Genomic DNA, 26,347 nt, shown 5'->3' on the forward strand with positions numbered 1-26,347 from the left:
CTGGAGTTCCATTTTGACCAGTCATTGCTCTCAGTTGTGGTGGATGATTGCTAGCTCTTGTTAATGGGGACATCATGAAAGGACTAAATGTAGCCTTTTCCTTTATATATATATATAAAGAAAAGAAAAGAAAGACAACAGCTAGTGTTTTGATTATAATAGAATTCATAATTGTGTTATTATCTTCATGCATATTAATTCTGCATAATGGAACAAGAACTGAGAACTATTCAGAATTATGTGCAGTTATAAATAAAAAAAGATGTTTCAAGCTGGAAGTGGTAAATAATATTAGGTAGAAAATAAGGTATTTATATGTTGAGATTGGTTAGAAAGCATTTTTCTATGAGTCTGCAAGTAATCAAATAGTACAGACAGGAAGTAATTGTCTATTTATAATATTTTTGTTTGAATTTAAGGACAACACATGAGAAAGGAGAAGTAAGTGGAAACAGGAATAATAAAAGACATAGTAAAAAGAACCACTGTTCTTTTTATTTAGTTGATTAAATGTTTCAGGCCAGCTCCACTTGCAATAGTAGTATGAAACTTAAGTTGTATGGTCCCTGTACAGACAAGCTGTTTTATTTATACTTATACTGTAAAAGCTAATGTTATTTGAAATCATTGGTAGTGGCATTTATTTCTCTGGGGTATTTATCAGAGTTTTTACTAAGAAAGTATTTTATGTACAGGTTCTCATAGATTAAAAAGAATCATTTAATGAGCTGTATTTATGTCCTTTTTCCTTAGTAAATTGTAAAATATATAGCTGTAAAATTACAGATTTCCAAACCTTAAAAACGCATTTTGTGATTTGATCTCATAATCAAAGTTAATTTACATAATTGCTTTGTTTAAAAAGGGGAAAAATCCAGACTACATTTGAGACTAAATGCCACTTACCTACAAAAAAAGTAGTGTATCTTTTATGAAAACATCAGTTTTCTCTTTCTCTGCATCTCTTATTCAATCCTGATCCTGGGAGATGGCTTCTGAGTGTAGAGGTTATATATATATATACATATATATATGTATATATATGTATATATATATATACATATATATATGTATATATATATATATGCCTTTATTCATTTAACTACCTTATGTGAGTCATAGAGATCAGTATTTGTACAGTCTTCAAAGTGCAAGAGTGTGAAAAGGGGTCAAGTCACCTGTTTATGACCAAAGTGAAACAGCAACAATGATGAGAAAAACTGAGAAGTTTCTATTAACCTTATGGTTTTCCACAGGTAATAAGTTAGTATCCATTCTATAATGTTACTACCATTTGTGACTAAATGGCAATGTTGGATTTTTTTTTTTTTTTTTGAATGCTTGCGTTTGGCACTTGCAATGTTTAATAGATCCAATAGATCCCTGTTGAATTAAAACTACTTACAGAGTTTCAAAGAAATTGAATATAGAAGTGTAATAAAAATGTTTATGATACTACAACTGGATTATAATGAGATAAGATAGTGCTTAAATACACATCTCAAGAGCATGCATCCCAGAAATAATGAAATGCTACTTATCTTAACTATCATCATGAGAACTTATAAATCTGCTATTACAAAGTGGTGGGATACAATTCAGCCACAAATGAAAGATCAGAATATTTCTGTTTAGCAGAGGTTGTTGTCAGAGTAAATGGATTATATGTTCTTGCAATGCTTGCTGCATGCTAAAACGAAGGCTGAACAGTGATTTGCATGAGATGCAACTATTGCAAGTCAGAGTTCACGACCATAGTTGCACCTTTTCAATCACACCATCTTTTTGAACTTTGCATTAGCAGTCCATCATGGAAACATGGGTAACAGATAAGAAATTTTATATTGATGTATTTATAGAAAGAGAATATTACGATCTTAAATTTGGTCTAATTTTTAGTTATTCAACTAATATGTTAACTGGAGTGCCAGTTGAATACTGGCACTGTAGATAACACAAATTTGTTTTACCTGTTAATTCCAGCATTTTTTAAGTTCCACAAACTCTAATGAAAACTCAAAAACTAGTAATATATGCAAATTCAGAAAGTACAGTGCCAGCAGCAAATGTTCGTAGGAAAATCATGAGGTGTTAAACTCAGGTGTTGGAACACAGGAAGTATCATCACACGTTTGCAAGATAATCCTTCAGCATAGTTCCGTTACTTAAAATCACTATGTTTAAGAATATGTAAAAGGAAAGACCAACACCGGAACTTGACATTCGTTATATATGGCTGCACAGTTGGAGAAGCACATCTGGAAAGATCCTGAGGATGTCACTGTTACTCCCTTATGGAAGTGAAATCCATGGTATATAGATGTTGTATTAATATAGTTGAGTACTGGAGAGTCTGCAGAAATCTCATTGGGTTTATTTTAATATGTGAACTTAACGTTGAACGTTTTTACCACTGGAAAGACTGTGAGTTGTTTTTTTTTTTTTTTTCTTTTTTCTCCCATTTAGTTTCAAACCTTATTGCTGCAGTTACAGTTATTATTTCTTTTGTTGTCCTCTGTAGACATGCATAATAGGTTATTTCCTTCCCCTTGTGATTTTGGAGACTATTAGCTAGGTTTTCCTTTGGCCTTCTTTTCTCTAAAGTTTCCAACCTCTGCTTATTCAGATTATCTATAAAGACATTGATCCCTCTTGCTGTTTTCATTTCTAGACCTTCTCCAGCTAGTTGACATTCTCTTTTTTTTTTCTTCTTTCCTACTTATTTATTTATTTATTCACCCACAAGAAAAGATACTGTGCTTTAACTGTAGTAGATTAGTTTTTGATGTGGCCAATATTCTTATGTAAGAGCTGACTTGTTTATTGGTGCCTGTTGTGTTACTCACATGATTCCATTGAAAAGGGCAACTATGGAATTTGTTTAGTCAGGTTCACCTTTTGTTGATTTTATTTATTGTTCTTTTTCCTCTTAGTTGCACATTGATGTAATTTCTTCATTTTTTCCTCTCTCTTTCTAAATTTGCTTATTTTTTAACTGGCTTTCATGTTACTTAGACTTATGCTATGCTTTTATAACCATCTTTAGTATCTCAGTAAGTATTCTCTGTCACTTTTTCATGTTTACTTATACTTCTTATACTACTTATAGTTTTGACATTAGCAGAGTTCATGATTTAGCTAGTGTTTTCATTGTTTTTTTCCATCCTCCAAACCCTCTCAGGGCAACCTGTGCCAGTGCTCTGTCACCCTCACAGTAAAGAAGTCTTTTCTCATATTCAGCTGGAACTTCTGTGTTTCAGTTTGTGCCCCTTGCCTCTTGTCCTGTTGCTGGGCACCACTGAAAACAGTCCTCTTTACAGCTTCCATGAAGATATTTGTATGCATTGGTAAGATCCACTCTGTTTTCTCTTCTCCAAGCTAAACAGGCCCAGCTCTCTCAGCCTATATGACAGGTGCTCCAGTCTCCTAAGCATTCCTCCACTGGACTCGGTCCAGTAGCTCCATGTCCCCCTTGCACTGTGGAGCCCAGAATTGAACACAATTCTCCAAGTGTGGCCTCACCAGGGCTGAGAAGAGATCATGTCCCTCAACCTGCTGGCAACACTCTTCCAAATGCACCCCAGGATGCTGTTAGCCTTCTTGGCCAGACGGGCACATTGCTGACTTGTGGTTAGCCTGCTGTCCATGGGGACTCCCAAGTCTCTCTGTAGAGCTGCTCTCCAGCAGGTCAGTCACCAGCCTGTACTGGTCCTTGGGGTTATTCCCTCAGGTGCAGGACCCTGCACTTACCCTTGTTGAACTTCATGAGGTTCTCTGCCCAGTGCTCCAGCCTGTCGAGGTCCCTCTGAATGGCAGCACGGCCCTCTTTGGTATCAGCCACTCCTCCTGGCTTGCTGTCATCATTAAATTTGCTGTGGGTGCACTCTGTCCCTTCATCTGGGTCACTGATGAACAAGTTGAACAAGACTGGACCCCTGGGGGACACCGTACCTACAGGCCCCCATCTACACTGCTTTGCTGACTCCAAACCTGTGAGCTTGCAGTTCACCTAGTTCTCAATCCACCTCACTGTCCAGTCATCTATCCCAAGCTTCCTCAGCCTATCTGTGTTGTTATGGGAAACAGCGTCAAAAACCTTGCTGTAGTCAAGTTAGACAACATCCACTGCTGTCCCCTTATCTACCCAGCCACTCATCCCATCACAGAAAGCTATTGGATTGGTTAATTATGATTTCCCCTTGGTAAATCCATGCTGACTACTCCCGATCAACTTCTTAGTCTTTATGTGCTTGGAGAAGGCCTCCAGGATGAGCTGTTCCATCACCTTTCTAGGGCTGGAGGTGAGGCTGTAGTTTCTTGGATTCTCCTTTCCTTTTTTGAAGACTGGAGAATGTTCTACTTTTGTTTTGTTTTTATTTTGTTTTTCTTTATTTGGAAAGCATGTTGAGAAGCCTCTGCTAACTTATAGCAACATACAAATTATTAGGAAAAAAAAAAAATCCAGGCTTTTCTGATCCTTCATATGCCTTCATTTTATTCTTTTCCTATGTAGTCATTACTTAGACACTACACAGAGAAAAGATCTTTCCCTGCCTTGTAGACTTCAGAGAATGTACCACCTCTTTTTACTGGAGTAGACTTCTCCAGCAAGCTCTATTTCTATTAACGTCCAACACATGTGAATTTAATGTCCCTTTAGGGACTAAGGTCCCTATCAAGTGTCACTTCTCTTACATAACACACATTTTTATAGTTATATCACTTAATTTTCACCCTACATTAATTTACAAATGTGGATTATGTACAGGCAACCAAGCCATGTTTGTTATCAGGTCCTTTTAGGTAATGTCAACTAAAAACTGTTACAAAATTGCTACAGTTATTTAAATTTCCAAAAGGAAAAATGAATCTCTTCTCCCACATTTTTTTTTCCTCCCCCCATAATAATAAGAATTAACAACTCAGGTAAGAATTTGCCATAGCTGGGTTAGAACATTACAGATCTGTACATATGTCGTGGTTTTTACAGGAATGAATGAGTTGTGTATATTTGTAACTTCATCAGAGATTCACTAGAACTTTATTCTTTTGAGATTTTTATTTAAGGATGTGAGGTTCATGGCTTCAAAGTCTTAATCATAATAAATCTACACGAAGCTTTTGGTAACTGCTGTTAAGATGTTAAGAGTGCATGAAATACATGTGATTTAAAATAGACGAAGGATTAACTTAGTTGATAGTTTTCATGGCTATTAAATAAACACACAACAATTTTGTACATTAAATTCTTTACCCTCTCCACTTCTTTAAGGAGAAAAGTTGTTTGCAAAATAGCATACAAAGAGAACTGATTCTAAAGCCCATTAAGTTTGGCAATACACTAAAGTACAGTTTCTATATTAAGAAATGCATTTCTCATTTTCACTTGGCTAGGAGTTCATACCATTCTTTTGAAGCCTCTTTAAAAGTGCTGGGGAAGAACAGACTGTTCTTCTTTTTTTTTTTTTTTTTTTTTTTTTTCATATATAACAACATTCTCTTTCTTTTTTTCCCTCAGTGACACAGAGTTGTAAATTCTTTAAAACTTCTGATCTGTAGGGAGAGAAGTACTTCTTGTTTAGAAGTTCAACTTCTCATTCACCTCTTGAGATTTGGTAGCCAGACTCAAAGAGTCTGCCATCAGCACGTCAACTTTCCTGATTGAACTGGAAGGTAAAATTAAAGTCCCCATTAATTCTCTGAAGTTAGTTGTGCTTTACACTAAGACTTCTACAGAAGCACTACAGAAAGGTCTAGGACAAATGATGTGGAATAAGATGTAACTTGCTCTCCAGCACTGACCAGCAGCCACACTGTACTCACCCTCTTCTTCCCCTCCCATTCCCTTTGCCATGTCCAGCATCGTCATTGTCTTTGACATGTCTACTGGTATTAGGCCACAGTCATGTTCAAGTGTTTGCAGATGAGCTTTCAAAGACAGCATGGAATGTCGATGTCTTGAACACTGGTTAGAAGGGATATGATTACAGGAGGAACTTCTTCTTTCACTGAATTGTTCCTGGATCCAAGTTATAATAAGTTAGTAGGCAAATTTGTCTGAGGAGATATTACTTAAAGAAGACTTTGCTGTGAAGCATGCAGTCCCACTGCCTTGTCTGCAGCAGCTGCTGCCCCCAGCACAAACATCCCTATTCTTCATCTGTACTGCCAAAGCTGTGTGTCTCAGTGACAGGCATGTTAGTCACAAGTGCTGTGAAAGCTGTGGAGTACTGCATAGCAAAAGATGAGAAGCAAGGCAAGAAGACCTCATTTCTGACTGGGCAGCTGCTGTATGATACAGTCATCTGTTTGTTCAGGAGCTTGGAATGGCTTATCCTGGTGTGACTGCCTGTGCTCATGCTTATCCTAACTTGTCCATGTGCTCCTAATGTGCGTCTGTTTCTTTCGTGTTTAATTTCCCCACAATTACAAGTCTAGCTGAACCACAGAACTGTGTTCATGAACTTAAATAAAATCAGCTAGATTAATAAAAAAACAACCAACCAACCACCACCAAAAAACACAACACACAGAAACCTAAGAAAATCTCACCTCCAAGGTTAAAAAGCCTAGAGAAAAAGAGTAGCTACAAGCCCGCTAAGCCTGTAGTAAGTTTTACTCAATTCCTCGTATCTTTTACCTGCTTCACACACTTGGAATCAGGGATGTTGCTAATCAGGGTAGCTAAGATGTTGCTTAGCTACCTCCTGGTACAGTGTGTGGCCTGAGCTTTCTATCTAGTTATTCTAAGGCAGTGTGGACAGTGCATGTAAGCAAGTGACCTATTGCTGAGCTTGTGACTCTGCCCTTGTTTATAGGGAAAAATAAGGTGGGGATGAAAAGCAAAAAGAAATTTTCTTTTGTAGCATGGTGCTAGGCTACTTCAGTTGGGGCCCTAAGAAATTTCAAAACTGGCAGATATTCTTTAATATTCCCTGAGTTGTCATGAATACTAAAATCAATCTCAATGAAGTTATCTCCTATGTTTTTAACAAGCCATACTATTTGTCTAAAATGGGTCTTGTGCTTCAACAATGGTGTTCAAACACAATACTAACGGTGTTCAAAAAAAAAAAAAGAGTATGAAGATTTTTAATGTGTTTTTATAGTAGGATTATATGCACTTACTTTTAGAAGTAATGCTCTGGGAAGATCTAATTGAAATCTAATTCTTACTCTTTTACTTCATGCTTTTGTAAATTTAAGCATGCAAGATAAAGCTTCTATAGAAAAAAAGATGTACTGTGAATGTGGATCAGGTTTTCAAAAGAACTCAGTAGGCAAAAGCTCTTTTTCAGCATTACAGTAAAATGACTAATTTTTCACAATCGTTTCCTGTGAGTTTCTTTTAAAAACATCTGTCTCTAGTAGAGAAAATCATGCCTTATACAAGTACTCATAAGTAGTTTGTGATCAAGCACACTGTATCACAGTGTTTACCCAAAATAAGCATATCAGAAGCATATTCTTGCTCAGTGGCTGTGAAAAGTGGTAAGTGGTATGTACTTGCCTTTCAAATGCTACACCTATTCAATGAGTTAACAGCTTCATTCTTATTTATAAGTTACAAATTCAATATTTTGCTGAGACTTATACTGATCTCTTATATGGATTTCTTATACTAATCTATTTAAATGCATTTGAAAGATGCAGATATTTTCAGGGGCAAATTCTTAGTTGTTATGGTGTCTGAGCAGAAAAAGTCTAATTGTACTATGTATCATCAACAAACCAACAGGAAACAAAGCCTTAAAACCCAAGCAATACAAAACCTGCAGTGGAATTAATGTAACATAGGTATATAGAGATACATACAAAAATATATATATTGTTTGAACTTGCAAGTTTGTATAACAAGCCATGTGCTTTTCTAAGCTAAGCATTAGGCATTTATGTTTAGGTCATTATTTCTATGTTTATTTTGTATTTTATGACTGGAAGAGATGTGATTTAATAAAGCTACTGACATAGACTGCTGTAGTTCTGTAACTGTTTGTGTGAGCCATAACCTGCAAGGGGTTGTGCAGCATATATTTCTGAGAACCTGTAACTGAAAAGAATAGCTCTCTCTCTGCATGTGCTCAGTGTCACTCCAGGATTAAGTCGGTGGATAATAAGCTCTTTGAAGATACCAGTTATTTCCAGTTTCTAAAGCACTGTAGATTCTTACGGCAGTGTGTATAGGCAGCCTTCAAATTCTAGGATAAATATGTGGGACTTGCATTTTGAACCATTCCCTCCTTTGCTTTTGCATGTAAACTGTTGTAAAATGAAATAACTGGAATTTTTGGAATGCATCAAAAGCTGTTGCTTCCATCTGAATTGTATTGCAAAGACACAGACTTTAAAATAACATTCGTAATTCCTAATGCATTCTTTTTTGTGAACTTTTAACCGGGTGTTCATTTTTGCTCCTTGAAATCATCTTGGATTTCTGTTTTTGGCAGTGTTTTGAAATACTTTATGTACATAATTTATTCTTTTAACACATTTTCATCCTTTCTGTTTCTTACATTAGTATGAAACTGTATGTACATATGGTCTTTAAATTATTTGTTGGGAAAAAAATAAAGATAGAAATAAGTGATTCAAAATATGCAACTTCTTGTACTGGGTCTGGCTGGGATGTTAACTTTCCCTGCAGCAGACCATACAAACACATAAAGCTCCCCATAAAACACATAGTAGATAAATTTAGCCATGAATTGAATTAAAAGTAATTTTGTGCATTTGTACAAAGCACAGTCATTTTGGCAGTTGTGTAGTCCTTGAAAAAGCAAAACATGACTTGCAGTGCTGTAGAATCATTATGCTTTTGAATTAGTTTAAAGAATTCATTATTTTCTCCTACCTTCAGAACTGAATACACATTTCAAAGACAGTGTTTTCTTACTATTATTTTTATTATTTTATTATTATTATGATCTAGGGGTTGTTAACTGTTTGAAATCTCTGTCAACCCTCAGTTAGGATACTTAGCTCTTCTGAGGATTTAGGTTCAAACATCTGAAATTAGTTACCAATTCTGTAGATTTAAACCTTGAATGCAAGGAAGTTTATAGTGAGATACCCCTTGCCTATGGTTTTGCATAGCATTATTTTTTGTTAAGCTAAGGTGATACCAAGTTACCGTAATGTAACTTATGTTTAAAAATACAGTGGGCAGGTAAATTTCCATGTAGTTCTATTTGTCACAGACTCATCTTACAGATTTCTTTTCTCTGTTTACACTTTTTACTGTTTATTTTGGAGGGAGAGATTGTTATTCTTTTTTTAGTAAATAATGTTGACAGTAATTAAACAGGTAGTGTTGAATCAAATCAATTTGGACTGTTTGTTTGGAAACTGAAAGTGGTCAAATATTGGAGTACAAGATCTTGACATATTGGTACACTGGATTCAATTCCTCTTTCATTTTTGATGCCTCCCATATGGCCTTATATGAGTCTTAAGCTTGGAGTCTCAGTCTGAGGCACTACAAATGTGCCTGAACCTAATACTGGTGAAACTGTGTTTTCACATATGTCTCTGGAGAGAGATGATGGAGTGCACAGGTTTGAAGTACATATATGTCAGCTCAAAAAACATACTAAGCATAGCTTTCATCCCTAACATTTTCACTGTTCCCTTTTCCTTTTTCCTGTCTTGTATTGTCATTTCATTTTTTAATTTTGTCTGTCTGTCTTTCTGTCTAATAAGGAAGGTAAGAAAGGAGATTCTTGCTTGAATTTTAGAGACATGATGCAGGAATCCAACTTGCAGGACTTAAAAGCTGTAAGGTCACAGTGTCAGCTGGAGTTTGTCTGTGTGAGCTTACATCTCTAAATCCTGCCTGTTTTGGAATATGTTCTTGCTCTTAGTGGTTCTTGATAGGTAGTATGGATAACCCACTCTGTGTGCTGTCTATACCTAACCTCATTCTAATTTTAGTTGTTAATAATTCTTACTTTCTCTGTTCTGGCTTCCCTTGCCATGTCAGAGGACAGATAGTCACATGCTATTTCAGTTTTTAGTATTTTCGTGCTATTGCTGTGTTCCTCCTACCTCATCAGTCGTTCTTTATAATCTCTGAAGTGCTATGCAGATTAATTTCTTACTCTTTTTCACATGCTTTAGTCAACTCTTGTTTTGCATTTCTTGGAATTGAGGCAACTGTGAAAACAACACTGTGACACTGCTGAAATTGATTTAAGACAAGTAATACAGGGTTTGTTACAAGACCAGCTTTTTCTCATGTTCTCCCTTGCCACCTTACTCTACTATGCATTTTTAAGGCTTTTGGTAATACTTGAATGACAATCCTCTCATAGGTTTTATCAACTAACTTAGTGAATCTTGCAAAAACTTCAGGAATTTCTGTGTAAATTAACAGAATTCTTAATAGACAATAGCTATACCTCTAATTCCAGTGCCACATTTACAGGCCAACAAAAAGGAAGAAAAGCATGTGTAGGTTTTGGGGCCATAACTGTAGAAGTAGTAATAAAAAATAAAATTGAGGAGATTGTGGTACTTCTATACTTAGCACTTAAACAAATTTTACTAGAATAAGTATGATAAATTTTAGTAAACAATACAAAACATCTTTTGTTAGAGGATTACGTTAGAAGATGTTCTTAGACTTAATGATCAACGTATTGGAAAATGTTCCTTAGAGATTGTTTCATTGAGCTTTTTGCTGATTACTTTTTTGGTTGTTATTTTCCTTCTTGATAGGAGCTGAGGGACCAACACCTTCTCTTGACGTGTTGGATAGAGAGATTGATATGGATCTTTCTTGGAAAATTAAATAAAATTTGGAGAAAATGAATTGAATTTAGTATTGTAATCTGGAAGTATCTATTTGTCACGGATACCTTTAATAATTACTGTCATTCTGTGTGTGTGCATTGAAGGTACCCGGAGTTAGCAACTGTGTGCAGAAATCCCAGTACTCTTATTTTGTATCCTGGCGCTGAAGCAACCAATTTGGAAGAAGTCACTTTGGGGTCTTCCAGTCCACCAATTATGATAATCATTGATGGAACTTGGAGTCAAGCTAAAGATATATTTTACAAAAATTCACTCTTCCGGCTTCCAAAACAGGTAAGTTGTAATATGTAAATTAAAAACATGTATAGTAGATGCTTACTTTCTGATCAGATAGAAGGAAGTGCTAAGTGAAATAATGGAATTTTTTATTCCTTTTCAAATGGAACCAGCTGACAAGGAAAGGAAAACTTGAACAACAACAATAACGAAGTATGAGTTTATGAGCAAATTCTTTATAAATATTGCTCTTTCATTTTGTCATTTGATTTTTTTTTAATTAATGCATCTAACTTCAGTGTATCACGTGTTGTTTGCAAAATTGAAAACCAGCTTGTGTCAAAAATTTTTAACTGAGGTGTTAGACAATGTTCAGTGAAACATATAATTGTATGCTACATTGCACAATAGAGAAGGTGGAAGTAGAAATTTGTAGTCACTTAAGAAGAAACAGTCTTTTTCACACATTTAGTCTTGACTATATTTAAACCTTTCTGACTTGCGGTAGATGTTCCTTAAAATTTAAGCAGAACAAATAATGGCCATGTGGGCTTGTTTGTTTGTTTGTATTTTAGGAAAATCAGCACCCACTCTGCTGTCCTTTACTTGAACTGTCAATAAGACTTAAGCTGAAGTTATACAATTATTGCAGCTCTCTTTGCCCTTATGAAAATACCTTAGATTACAATATAATGTTAATAACATTAATGGGTGTAGGTTTCTTTCACTGCATGGTATAGCATCACTATTCAGGGAATTTTTTAGAGGAGAACTGAGTGAATCTTTGGCACAGGAATCTTGAATTTAAACGTAAAACTTAAATCTTATGTAACTGAGTCGCTGTCACTGAGGAAGTTTTTGGCTATTTGAGTTTGGTTGAACTCAATTATATTTATATTGTATAAACACATCAGGCATATGCCCTACAATGGTATCTCTGGTTAAATGTCTAAATTTAGAAATAAATCTTAGAATTTTGCAAGTAGATTTTCTATACAAAGGTCTCATTTTGCATATTTGTAGTTTTGTGTCTGCGTCGTGTGTCATTCATAATCAAGTACTTCTAAATCTGGAATTTTGAAAATTTTATTGGTTTGATTCTTTGTAAGTTTCTGAAAGGAAATGTAACTATTTTTTAAATGTTTTGTCATATGCTTGTCAATGGAGCATACTAAAACTGTTCAAACCTTCTACTGTGGCTAGAACTTGTCTGCAATATTGTTGGTTTAAATTTGTTTGAAAGTCAGACTGATGTCTGAAGTTCAATGCTGCCATTGCCTTAGGATTCCTATTGTGTTGGTTCTTACAGCAAGGTCCTTGATTTTGTTCCTCACCAATTACCTTACATTTGTAGTGATACAGAAATGGTGTGGTACAGCATGTTTCCTGGAGGGCTAAATGGCCTCTGGCACTCTGTAAAAAAATAGATGCACAGCACCTTGAACTGTCAAATGCAGTGGGAATAGCCCATGTGTAAGACTTGTGTAGGTCTATGTGTAGGTCTAAGTTTATAGCTTCCTTGCAATTTCTTGTTTATTATGCTTTTTTGAAACTTCAGTGGACTGCAAGCTTTTCATGTGAATTCTCAAATGTGTGGGTGTTCTGAAGTATTTGTTTCCATCAGCTAGCTCCATTTGGCTATCCAAAATCACATGGAGGAGTGTTTTTTCTACAGATTAAAAGAAAAGACAGCATTTTCTCTTGGGTTATTGTGATATGGTATCTGTGAGATATTTATCCCCATATATTGCTGTAATATTGTGGTTTGGAGGGAAGTTTTTCAATGGTTATTAGAATACTGTGACATACTGTTTAACAGTGTGACCAGCAGGGCTAGGGAGGTGATCGTCCCCCTGTACTCAGCTCTGGTGAGGCCGCACCTCGAATACTGTGTTCAGTTTTGGGCCCCTCGCTACAAGAAGGACATCGAGGTGCTTGAGCGGGTCCAGAGAAGGGCAACGAAGCTGGTGAGGGGCCTGGAGAACAAGTCCTACGAGGAGCGGCTGAGGGAGCTGGGCTTGTTCAGCCTGGAGAAGAGGAGGCTCAGGGGTGACCTTATCGCTCTCTATGCGTACCTCAAGGGAGGCTGTAGCGAGGTGGGGGTTGGCCTGTTCTCCCACGTGCCTGGTGACAGGACGAGGGGGAATGGGCTTAAGTTGAGCCAGGGGAGTTTTAGGTTAGATGTTAGGAAGAACTTCTTCACTGAAAGGGTTGTGAGGCACTGGAACACGCTGTCCAGGGAAGTGGTGGAGTCACCATCCCTGGAAGTCTTCAAAAGACGTTTAGATGTAGAGCTTAGGGATATGGTTTAGTGGGGACTGCTAGCGTTAGGTCAGAGATTGGACTCGATGATCTTGAGGTCTCTTCCAACCTAGAAAATTCTGTGATTCTGTGATTCTGTGATACTGCTTGCTTGGTCATATAAATGTAGCTTTTATTTTTATTTCTTAAATATTTCCATGAGACTGGGATTATTTGTCCAGATGTAATTGGTGACAAAATTTCTTTTTCATTCAGGGGTGTTATTGAAATTATATTATGGAAAAAAAGGTAAATACTGGCATTTTTAATAATGGAAAAAAAATTCCTTCATTGTTGGATCACCCTTTTGTCAGTGAAAAGCTGGCTGTTACTTCTGGGGACAAACCAGAGGCAATATGCAAATTTATAAAAATCCAAGCCCTCGTTGACTATGATGTTAGAATAATTTAAATGGAATACTGTTAAGTCAACATGCTGCTAATTCAAAAAAAAAGCTACGACTGTAACTGCTTAAGTTGTAAATAATTTGCTTTAGGGGATGAAATCTGTTTGATATCAAATCTGGGAATTGCTTTTAAGCTCTTAGCAATCAAGTTATATTGTTGTAAATGAAATGGAAGAGTAGATTCTAGGTTTTAGTCCAATTGTTTTGGCTTTCAGAGGAAGATGAAATTTACAGCTAGGAACTTATGGGATTCATTTCAATGTATTTCAGTTTAACTGCAGTTTTATGAACAGATTTTATGGAACTTATTTCACTGCAATTCATTTCAAGTTCTGCAGAACATTTGTCTTACACTGGCATACTTGATCACTGATACATGACTTGCCTTTAAGTAAGAAAGTGGTAACATACATAATCTCTTTAGTTGGACCCTACCAAATTTGCCAAAAAGTCAAACATTCCTAAATCTGTAAAATGGCTATTCAAAATTCAGAGTGTATTCCTGAGTTAAGAAAAGCTGAAGAAAATGCCGTCTTAGCCTATTCACTTGGACAAGGGAGATAAATTCTATTCCTTTTAAAACTTGCAAAAACAGTTTTAGCTTTATTAGTCGAAACCTAACTATTCCTGTGCTTTTGCAACTTCTCTGTTTTATTATTATTTTTTTTCAGCTGGGAGAAATTAATAACTGCAAATATAAGATCTGAATTTTTCAGCTGGATTCCAGCTTAGTATTCCACACACACACAAAATCTTTTCTATTAATTTGTATTCTGATTTGTGTCCTTACTTGAAAATTAATTTGGTTGAGTAGCTTAGGTGTTTTAAGTATCTGTGGCTTCCACTCTTTTACATCCTTACTGCTGGTAGAACTTCTCTCAGTTGCTATATTTGAGGCACGTAATCTCTGCAGAAGCTGGAACAAATAGAAGTGTACTATGTGTTTTCTAAAGTTACTTTTTTCCCCCAATCCTTTTTAAAGCTGACTTGAGTTCTTCTGTTTTGTGTCACTCAACTTTGTTTGAAGGCCTGAAATTCATGCCACTTTCTTATATCAATCTGAAACCGATACTCCTTTTCTTTTTTCTTTTCTTTTCTTTTTTCTTTTCTTTTCTTTTCTTTTCTTTTCTTTTCTTTTCTTTTCTTTTCTTTTCTTTTCTTTTCTTTTCTTTTCTTTTCTTTTCTTTTCTTTTCTTTTCTTTTCTTTTCTTTTCTTTTCTTTTCTTTTCTTTTCTTTTTTCTTTTCTCTTCTCTTCTCTTCTCTTCTCTTCTCTTCTCTTCTCTTCTCTTCTCTTCTCTTCTCTTCTCTTCTCTTCTCTTCTCTTCTCTTCTCTTCTCTTCTCTTCTCTTCTCTTCTCTTCTCTTCTCTTCTCTTCTCTTCTCTTCTCTTCTCTTCTCTTCTCTTCTCTTCTCTTCTCTTCTCTTTTCTATTTCTGCTAGCTGTTGAAATGTTTTCCACAGATTTGTGAAAGAGCAGTTAATTTGAGTGACATTCAAGATAATTGCTCATTTATGCCACTTCACTACTAGCTTTGTCTGTCCCAAGACATTTGGCAGATCTGATCAGTAGGAACATTATGGTAAGAGAGGACTGTGTGTAGATTCTCCATTTTGTCATCTCTGTCCTCCTCCTGGTATCTTATTTCTCTTTCATTATGTTGGTGAGAGTAGCTTTTGATTTTTTTCCTACTGGGTTGAGATTACTGCTATTTCTTAGTATTTCTAAGTACCCTTCTCTGAGATCCATGACTGGAGGAGATGGCTAATTGTTTTTAAGATTTTGCTCTTAAATGTTTTAAACTTTACTATTCCAGAATATTGCTGCTGTAGAACCTGTTTCTTATTCTGTATTGGTATCTTTTTTTTTTTTTTTTTTTTTTTTAATCTAATGAAGTGTTAACATGTAAGGTAAATCTAGTTTCTAAATGACTTCAAGAAATAAAAATATCTGAATATGAAAGAAATTGATGATATTTTTTTTTTCAGAAAAGAAGCTAATGTTTTGCAGATTGTTATCCTGCACCTAATTTTATTTATTTATTTATTTATTTATTTATGCAGTGAAGTTCAGCTTATTTCACTTTATTCCTTCTTAGCATTTAAACTTGCATGTTATCGTTCAGGAACAAGTCATAAAGTGACCAGCTAGCGAAGCATCATTTGATAGAAACAGCTAACTCTTCTGAATAATCAAGAAAATTAAGGGACATAAGGTGGAGTCACATGAAAGGTATTGGAAACAAAGTATTTTCCAAATACTTTTCTTAAACAGCTTCATGCTGGAAATTTTTTTCCCATGTGTTAAGGTTCCATTTTGCCTGAGAACCATACCTTTATTGAAATGAATATAAAGAATATAGTCAGTCATGTATAAGCCAGGAGAATTCATAGAGCACTACAAAATTGGAAAGGTTATAGCCAATCTAGTTTTTCGTAATAGTTGAAAAAGTTTTTTAAGCACAAAATTGGAATCTTCAACACAGCAAAAATTGATAAATTCATAATGCAAACAAAGTGACATAAAAAGGATCTGTGTTAATGTATAAAGCTGAAGTATTTGTTCTAAACTGCCAACATACTATTGAGTATATAAAATGTAGAAGGTCAATAAAAGTTCAGGATAAATTCTGCTCTTAATTAACCTTATTTATTGCAGTTTAATTTGTTTGATCATCCTGATGTAACTAAAATATCATGCAGGTGCTTGTCAGGAACACCGGGTAAGAAACATAGCTATGAAGAAAATCAGCCTTCTGACATTTTAGTCATGCAAATTCTGTTTTGCCTATTTCTTATTGCAGCAAGTGTCCGAAGGGACAAAGGAAGTTATTAATCAGGTTCATATATTGTCATTATATATATATGTTATCATCATTGTTGAAAATAAATTTCTTAAAATGCTTAAATTCTTTTATTTTATTATTTTTATTGCATTATATTATCTGTAGTATTTAAATCCCATCCCAGTGGTTTACCTTTTTTTTTTTTTTTTTTTTTTTTTTTTCCAAATTGAAGAAAAGAAGGGTGAAATTTTAAGTGTCATAAATAAGTGTTATTTATTGACTTGAATTCTGCTTGTGGGACCACTTCTTCACGCTGTCCCTTTGTTCTTTCACACTGGGCCTCTTGTAGAAGTCTGCTGGACCAGAAGGATTTTAATGCTAGATGACAATAGGTAGATAATAGTCAAATTTTGAAGATGGTGCACCCTTCAAGATTGAAGAAGCTCCAGTGTTTAATGCCATTTAAAAATGGTTGGCAATTCAGAAGTCTTAAAATCAAAAATCCCTCTCCGTTGTAATTGAGAGGGATGTTCTGCCGATGGTGCATATTTCCTCGAGCTAGTTTTGAACCTATCAGTTTAAACTAGGCTGTTTTATGCATCAGTAGCAATTTTACGGCACCAGTGTGGTGTGACACAGCATGTGCTGTATAAGTGTGATTACAATCCTGGTAAACACTTATTAGCTTAAGCCCATGCTGTTAAGTGCTAGCTGACTTGAACTTATCTATGTAAATGCTCATATGGTCTAACTGAAAGTCAAAGAAGTATGGGCTAAATACATCTGCAATTTGGCAATCTGGCTGTGTAAATTTTTTAGACCTCATAAAAAATATAACCCTGTAACTGTTAAAATGTTTGTTTTATTGAAAGAATGGACAGAAATTATTGATCACTAAAATACCAGTGATTCTTTTAAAATTCTGAAATCTTGCTTAATGCAAAATGAAACTGAAAAAAATATTTGAGGTAAGACATATAGAAAATGATTTAATAAAAATAAAGTAAGATATTGGATTGGAATATGGAATTAGTATTCATGTTCATAAGCTTTCTCCTTTCATTCTGTGATTTTTGAGTAGTGTTTTTTTTCCCAAAACTTTAATTTCATAAGAATTAATTATGTTTAATAAGTGATAGTATTAAAAGATCCAGTTAAAACAGTACATTACTGTACTTTAGATTCACTTTACTTTAGGTTCACTATAAATTTAAAATTTATCTTGCGTCCTGCAGGAAATTAAAAAATGATTGCTGTTTACAAATGAATCTGCTAGTACTGTAGGAGTTTATTACACCTGAAAGACTAGGTATAGATTACATATACATGTGAATTTGAGGAATCTTCACTTGCACATAACAATTTTTGGTCTTTCTGAAACTGTGTTTTGAACAAAAATTAATATAGGTGGGAGCAAAGGTAAATGTGGCAATGTTAATCTGGATCCCTATCCACATGAAGATGAACAAAAGCATGTAATCACAAGGTAACCCTGAAAGCTCAGTTGCAGTCCATTGCAGTGTGTAGCTGTATACAGTGTTTAAGACTGCAAAAATGAGCTGTCTTGTTATCGTTAGGGCAAATCACAGACTTCTTTCTGAGACAGTTTTGAGGCTTTTTTTGAATGATGAAGTACCGATACAAATGTTGATACTCAGTTCCTAGGGAAAAATATGGGAAAAGAGCAGAAATATTTTAACAGTTCATAGCAGATTTTCAGCATTGCTTGGACCACAGCCTTTAACAACTGCATTTGCAGCCTGTCTGAATTAGCATTTTGAACTTTAAAGAAAAGAGTAGTCTGCTGTCCCTACCCTTCTTTTTTACTGGAATTCCATAGCAACTGCTGTTTTAAAGTGTTTAAATTCCTAGTGAAAATGAAGTACAAAGTGACTCTTGAAGTTTTAAGAATTAATAAATATATTAAGATATTTTTGATACTGATGGATTGTTTGGTTGTTACTAAATGTAACAGGGCTAAAATCAATATTTAGTCTGAAATATTTTATATGCTAGTTGATACTTGCTGTTATTCAGATCACATTCAGCTGCAAGAGTTTTAGTGACGTTGTTAGAATTCTTTATTGAAAGTACATCTCCCTGCAGGAAAAAAAAAAAAATGTTTTCCCATGTTGAATTGTGGCCTAATTGGCTTAGGTCTCTTTTGTCAAGTTTAAAGTTTGTATTTAATGGTTTGAGTGTTATTTTGTCTTTGCTTGTGCAGTTCTGATAGTACAGTATTAAGTCAGAACTTCTGCTGTAATGACAAGTAGCCATCTATCAGACGTGTAGTACTGAAGGTACCAGTTTAACATGGAGCACTGTGAAGTATATATACTTAAGCACTGTTTCTATAAGTGTGTGTTATCTACTATTTTGTGCTTAGAGGTACTTGTGCAAACCAGCATAACCTCTGAATAGTTAAAATTAGCCGTCAGGTGGTAAAAGAATATACTAACACTGTCTGTAAGCAAACACCAGCAGTATTGACTGCTTAAATTTTATTCACCCTGTGACTATGTTCTGTGTTTTGTCTGTCTAATTGAACTAGACGCTGAGGCCAACACTGCAGGATTTGCTGTCTTTTGCCAATTTTTGTAGTTTAGTTTTTGTCTTAATTAGAGAAATAGGGCTGGGCCTCTGTAATTGCTAACTCTTGTTCTGAGCACATGGGTTCCTCCTATATTCAAACTGTGATAGTTTGCCTTAAATTCAATTACACGAATATACACACTGGCTTTTAATAGCCTCTATTTTGATGAACTTTGTGAAAGATCAAGACAAAAACTAGAATTGGGTGAAGAGAAAGAGACTGTCATGCATGTGCATTATAATTCATGTTTAAATATTCTGTGAGTGATTCTCTGTGTGACCGTGTGTTTTTTGTTTCATGTTTTGAAACTCTGGGTTTATAATGCTATTTTGCAAGATCAAAATGAGTAGAATGTCATTAGATGTGGAACTTTGGAAGTTTTTTGTTCTAGAGAATTGGGTAGATATTATCTACCCTATGGTAGATATTAACACTCTAGATAGACTAGGGCGGCTACTCTAGTCCTTACGGTCACTTCAACTTGCCAGACATGAACTGGGAGTACCACACAGCTGATACAAGCAGGTGCTGGAGATTCTTAAAATACCTTGATAATAACTTCCTGGTACAGGTGCTAAGGGATCCAACTAGGAAAGGTGCCCTCCTAGATCTGTTGCTTGTTAAAAGAGAGGGTCTCATGGGTGTTGTGGCAATTGGTGGCCGTCTTGGCCATAGTGACCATGAAGTAGTTGAGTTTAAAATCTTTGTTAATAGGAGGAAAACTGCCACCAAAACTTCAGCCTATTATTATATTATATAATTTATACATAATAATATATATAATACAATACAATACAATATAATATATATAATATTAATATATATATATATTGAATGATTTTAAAGTTACTATAGGATTTTTTAATAACTTTTATGTTTTTTTTTGACAATGTTTTTTCTTTTTGAAAAGAAGATTTGGAAAAGTTCAGCTCTTCCAGAAAATCCCAGAGGAAATATATTTATGGCTATAACATACTTTATCATTATTATTTTAATTTATGACTTACTGTCTGATATTTTTTTAATAAAAAATAATGAGCTTGGAAAAACTTTACAGCAGGAACTTATAAGACACATTGCTTAAGGTGACTTTTATAGTTTATAATATGATTACAGTAATTGTGTCTTGTACTCTATGAGCTGGCACCCTTTAGAGAAGCACATTATCCCGGGATGTTTTGCATAACCACAACTGAGGAAGAGACCACAAGCATTAGAATATGCACTACAGGCTTTCTTGCAACAGCTGTTGTGCTTTGCAAAGGTAGTACAGAAAAAGTATTGCATTAACTTGGACCAGAGGATGCAATTATTTCAGAGGGAAGAACAAGCTGGTTTGCACAGCAGGCATGCTTGGCACAGTTAGGCTGCTAGTATATTGTATGAAGCAATCACAGAGCACTGTGGGTGAAGCTGCTTCCATTTATGAGGAGATAAGCATAGCATAGTGGGAACAGATGGCTAAAAACCACATTTGACCTTCTACTACTTCATCACCAAAAAAAGGCTGAAAAAAAATAACCTAGGGACAAGCACAAATATAAAAATATGGGCAAGCTATCCCTAGTAATTACCATTTTATTTGATGTAGGTGATAAGTGAATCAGTTTTATTTATGTTTCAGTGTGTCTAGGACACTGTAAATCTAAGCATCTGCTAGCAACTACCTAAATGGATTAATTCTGTCATCTTGTTTTTCTTTTTTTTAAAGAGCCAATTCTATAGAGTAATTATGTTTATACTTGTAGAAAGAAATGAATATTCACTTCTTAAAAATGTTGAACTTTGAAAGTGCTGCACAGTTGAGTTTGAGAATTGGGGTAGGGGAGGAATTCATATACTGGTGTTAGGGTTTCAAATAATAATTTACACTGGATGTACAATAATGTATGAAAACGATAGGTCGTTTCATTTAATTTTTAAGCTGACATCTATCTAGCCAATTGTCCAGAGAAATGTTATTTCAGACAGTCAGGAAAGGGGTATAAGATGCATTTCACTTTTAATTATTTTGCGTTTTCTGCTTGTGTGTTTACGCATAAGATTTATGCGTAATCATCTGTGATTCCTTGACATTTTGTAGTCATGCAGTACTTTTTTTTAACACCTCAGAAGAGCACAGTACATTTTTATGAAGTTTGAGTTTTCCACTTGTAATGTTGCCATTTGCATAGGTTGTGTGACTTTTTGCTTCTGGCCTTATTCACCTGGTGTGCCTGCTTGTGCTTGAGTAGGCGTGGTTTGAGGCTAGTGGTAACTTCACATTCCCTTTCCGTCTATGATTCTTTGTTGTACTCCTCTGCTAGTTAATGGGCATAATAATGCCAGTAGCATAATGCCAACAAATCATCCTGTCTATTTGTGCATTTATCACAGGATTGCTGTTACTGAAATGTTCAACACCTCATTTTCTATCAGCCTTTAGCAGGTTTTGACACATCTTTGTTTTTCTTATACTTCATTTTTCTTGTAAAAATTGGTATCGTCAGCTTATATCTGGTGTCTTGCAGCAAATTTTTAACTCTTAAGGTACACTGTTCAGTTTCAGCTTGCAGTGTATGCTCTAATGAGCTTGATAGGTGGTTAAGATTTGTGAGCATATGTTTATACAACAGCACGAATTCTCATGTGAGTTGATATTTTGATACTTCAGATGAGATTATGCCTGTGATCTCTTGCTGTCCCTCTCTCTCTGTCACCACCCTTCATCCCTAACAGACTTACTTTTTTCTGTGAGGTAGCTTTCAGATCAGGGAATCATTGGTAAATCAGGCACGTTGTAACTGGTAATTTAACAATTGTAAGTTATTTGTTTATTTCTCCTCTTGGAAAAGAAGTGAGTTTGAAGCTTATGGCAGAAGCACCCAGAAATGATGATAATGTGTAAATGTGTTATTATTAAGAGGTTTTGACAAATACTACCTACAGTAATTTTTGTGCATATTTGTAGATTTTCAACACTAGTTTTTGATCATCTAGAGTCATTGAGAGCATCTATTTGTAGTAATTCTTAGAGAAGAACAACATAAAATAGAAGTTATTTCAGCTGGCACAAAGTAGACTATCTGTGGCTGTTTTTTAATGTGGGCCCTATCGTTAAAGATTTAATTATATTGATCTAAACACCTAGCAGTATTTGGCACATGCCTAAAATATCTTTATCAGAAAAGATGCTAATCTTCTGTATTGTATGCATCATGCTGTATGTACAAGGATGTGCAGCTAAGAGACTGTCATTCTGACTGATGCTTTAAACTTCCAGGGCACATATGATGCAAAGGAAGTTCTCAAAATGAGGATAGTTTATTCCAGAAAAATCTTTTGGTCACAAAATTTATGTTCAGCTCTAGAACGATCAATATTCTGAGCTGTTAAAATTTGTTCAAGTTGACAGCTTATAGTCTTTACTTTTTTTCCTTGAGGTATTTTCCAGATAGAAATACTTACTTCTCTTCTGCAAATTCACTAATTTATTTGGAGCTTCCATCTTGCTTCTTTCTGTTTCATTGTTCTTAAATATATTTGATACAACAGGAAGCAGCCAGTGCCTTGCTCTTGTGTCTTTTGTCTGTACAGCAATATCTGATTTTTTCTTAATTGGGCTTTCTTTTTGTTCTACCTTTCCAGTGGTCTTATGTGTTACTTGGTATGAGAAAGTTATGCAAATCTTCTTTTTGGCCTCACTACATAAACGCTCACAAGATCAAAACTTTTTACAGAAAAGTAGTATGTTGTATTGTTTTGGAATTTGTCATGGAAGTTGCTGGTATTGATAAAAGGCACTTCGCAGCCATTCCGGAAGAGTGAATTTGCAGGATTAGTTACGAATCAAGGGGACACCTATGATTTATTTTTAAAAGTAAAATTAAGATGATCAGATGATCGTCTCTGTGGCTCTCCTCTGGACTCATTCTGATATTTCCATGTCTATTTCATTCTACTATTACAAAAAGTCAGAGACTCAGAGAAGTGTTCCCATGCTCGTTCTCCAGTCCCCTCACTACACAATCCACTTGACCCCTTCAGCGAGGAGCTGGGCAGTGCATGGTGGCTCCTGCACTGTTAGCACTCTCCTGTCTTCATCCAGCTTCAGTGTGGTCTTTTTTTTTCTGTCTCCACTTTCCTCCTGCGCTGTTCCTTTTTTTTTTTTTTTTTTTTTTTTTCCCCTCTCTGTTTGCTACCCTTTGTTAAACAATTGTGCTACAAGATCCTTTGCTTTGTTCAAAGATGCTGCATGCTTGGCTGATGGGTACAATGGTAGGTCCCCTGCAGATCTGGCTGGAACAGCCATGTGTGACACAGCTCCTTAAGCATCATCAAAGCTTAAACAGATGTGCTATCAATTCTGTACAGGCTGTGGGAATTGACATGGTAGCAATGTGCACATGCATTCTGCGAAGCTCCACCCCTCACTCCTGTGCAACTCCCCAAACCAAAAGCATCACACTGATTTTAGCAACAGTATACATTCTATACATCTATCCATTGCTCCACATATCCCTCTATCAGCTGACCCCAAACACTTCTTTTCCTACAGAGTACAGTGTTTACAAGTGTCAAAAGCCCCAGGGCTCTGCTTCCTGGTGCTGTCAGTGGTATTCCACCAGCTCTGGTTTCCCAGCATCTCCATAGCCAGTACAGAGGCCTCTCTCTGGGACAATAGTTGCAGACCTCCCTCATTACTGTAATTTCGCTCTGAGAGAAGGACTGTTGAGTGATCATGCCCCAGCAGACTGATGTAACTGGACTAGTCTGTATGGGCTCTGTTAATTTACTATTAGGCTACTTAGTTTTCATATCCCAGATGTCGGAGTGCCCTGTTCCTGCTCTCTGACAGCTCCCACCTTTCACAGCCCAGGCAGCTCTGAGCACAGGTTCCCACAGAGCTCCAGCACTGCTAGCTGCTGATTCCAGTTTGCACTGAGAACTCACCAGCTGCCCCTGTTACACCAGCAAAGCCTGCTGGTTGGACTCCTCAGCTCTGCTCAGTGGTCCTGGTCTGCCTCTAGTTCTGGTCCAGGCCACCATGGCACAGCCTTGAAGCAGGACCTGTCTATTGTGGAACTGTCTGCAACCAGCTGTATCTGGCACAGGAAACCTTCCACCAAGGTCTGCCCTCCAGCTACAAAAACCCTGACAATTAATGTCCAATTGACATTGACAAATGAGTAGGTTCTAGGTCTGAATCTCTGTAATGTGACTCACCTTGTAGGGACTCCCAAACGGGCTCAGAAATGCACAGGGAGCATGCCTCTTTTCCGTAAGAGAAATGGGAAGGTGTCTTCCTGGCTTCACGACACCGCTCCAGGCATCCAGGGCAGTAATGGCTGTGAGAAGACAAGTGTAATAGGTGACAAGCTGTGGAGCATGAGGTTTTCACTTTGAAATAGGTTGTTCTAAGTCATCAGTGCTGGGTGCACAAAGTAGACAGTGGGTTTCTTTCAAAGAGGGCCAAGTTTTTAGATCCACTTCTCCGCTAGGAGGGAAGATGAGTTTAGGGAGCCCCTGTTGCTGAAGATGCTGTTTTGCTGAAGTGCTTTCAGCTCATTTAAACAACAACAAAGCAAGGTTTTTATGATGTGTTTCAACGAGTGATGGGCTGTTAGTTCAAGCATCCTAGCCAAATTCTTCCAATGTAATTAAAAGTTCTCTAAAACTCAGTTTCCCTCATTTTTCCAACTGAATTAAGTGTTCATTGTTGCACAACTTTATGGTCTTGAAATGAACTGTATAATGAACTAGAAAAAACGGTGACCTACTGGTAGGTGAGGTAAATGCTACCATATGCTTTCTTTTTTAATTATTGTTTTTTTTTTCCTGCCAGTTACTCATATTTATATGAGGTTTTAGGAATCCTGTGATAAAAGGTACTTTGCAAATGTGTAGTCTTACAACTCTTAAAACTTTCAAGAAGTTCCACATTTACATGTAAATGATAGTTTGAAGTGAAGACCTTCAGGGCAGTTTGTTAAGGAACTTGTTTGGGGCAGTAAGCCAAAAACTTTCAAGGTATCATACAAATATTCATATTTGGCACTGCCTGTATAAAAGTATAATTCCTGCTGAATTTATTTAATCCCTTCTGCTTGGCCTTTGTGTAAAATTCTTACTTCATGCACAGGATAGGCACAGTCCACTAAATGTGCTTGTTTCCAAACAATGTGGTCAGCTTGTTGAGAATGCTTATTGATAATCTAAACTACCGTAGTACTCAAAAAAAAAAAAAAAAATAAAGAAAAAAATCTTCAAAATACTTCATCTTCTTTAAGAGAAAGGAAAGTTTTACCAAAGGTGTTACTAATGACAGAAAGTTGTGATCTTTGACCTCATCTTTGACCTCATAAACTGGTTAATTAAAGGCATTGCTGCCACTTTACAGTCAGCATTCTAAAGAGGCCCTAAAAGTTTGAAGCATCAAGGCTATATGTTATCTTGAAATGCAGTTAATGAAAGAGAATCTTAACAATGTATTGGGCTGGAGAAACTCTTTCTTTTTCCTAGCTTCTGAGAAACATGCACCAAAATGTGTTTTACAATTTGGAAAACAGTGTGATGAAGTATTTATGAAGAACTTGTGCATTTCTGTTTCTTCCACATATTCGCTGACCATCTTATAATGTACTTGGACAGTTATGAACACAGACTGCTACTTAAGTTTCCAGAATTTTGATCTTTCACCAAAGCCAGACACATAAACATCTGCTGTAAGAATTTATTGGCATTTTACCCTGTTACTCACATCAAAACTTCATCCATGTGTGAACAGCACTTACTAGACGAACTTCACCGTTTCTGTACTGCCTCTGCTGAGTGAGCATGGGCTCACAAATACTTCAGAGAGCCTCATAGTATGTCTTATCGAACAGCTTGCTTGAAGTGCTCTCATTGTAGGGAATCTTCTGAAGAACGTTCTCTTCTGTAAGTCAGAGAAACGATGCTCAGATGATTGGCAGAACCTCACTCACTGTGTGCTGCGTCAGCAGTAAGAAAGGGTGGCACTGCACTAATAGTGGGAAAGCAAGGTGAGGGATCTTTGTTCAAACAAGCTGATATAAAACAGTTACTAATTTCAAACAAACAAAAAGAAAATTAAAAAAAAATATTCTAGGTATCCGTCTCCTTTTCAGCTCTGGTGTTGAGATTGTTGCCACTGGACTTGCTTGCTTGGAGAAGCCTATAGGAAAGAAAGGAAGAGATAAATGCTATACAGGAAATGATGAAGAGCTATCTTGTTTA

The 26,347-nt window shown here is 35.9% G+C and overlaps 1 protein-coding gene across 1 annotated transcript in view; it reads left to right on the forward strand.

Annotated features, from left to right (window-relative positions):
* The window catches only part of DTWD2 (DTW domain containing 2), an 88,369-nt gene that overhangs the window by 47,381 nt on the left and 14,641 nt on the right, over positions 1–26,347 (forward strand). Inside the window, exon 5 of the mRNA XM_032206321.1 lies at positions 10,896–11,085. Coding sequence (XP_032062212.1) covers positions 10,896–11,085 — 190 coding nt within the window. The remainder of the gene's footprint in view (positions 1–10,895; positions 11,086–26,347) is intronic.

This window comes from Aythya fuligula, chromosome Z, assembly GCF_009819795.1.
Source record: "Aythya fuligula isolate bAytFul2 chromosome Z, bAytFul2.pri, whole genome shotgun sequence".
NCBI lineage: Eukaryota > Metazoa > Chordata > Aves > Anseriformes > Anatidae > Aythya > Aythya fuligula.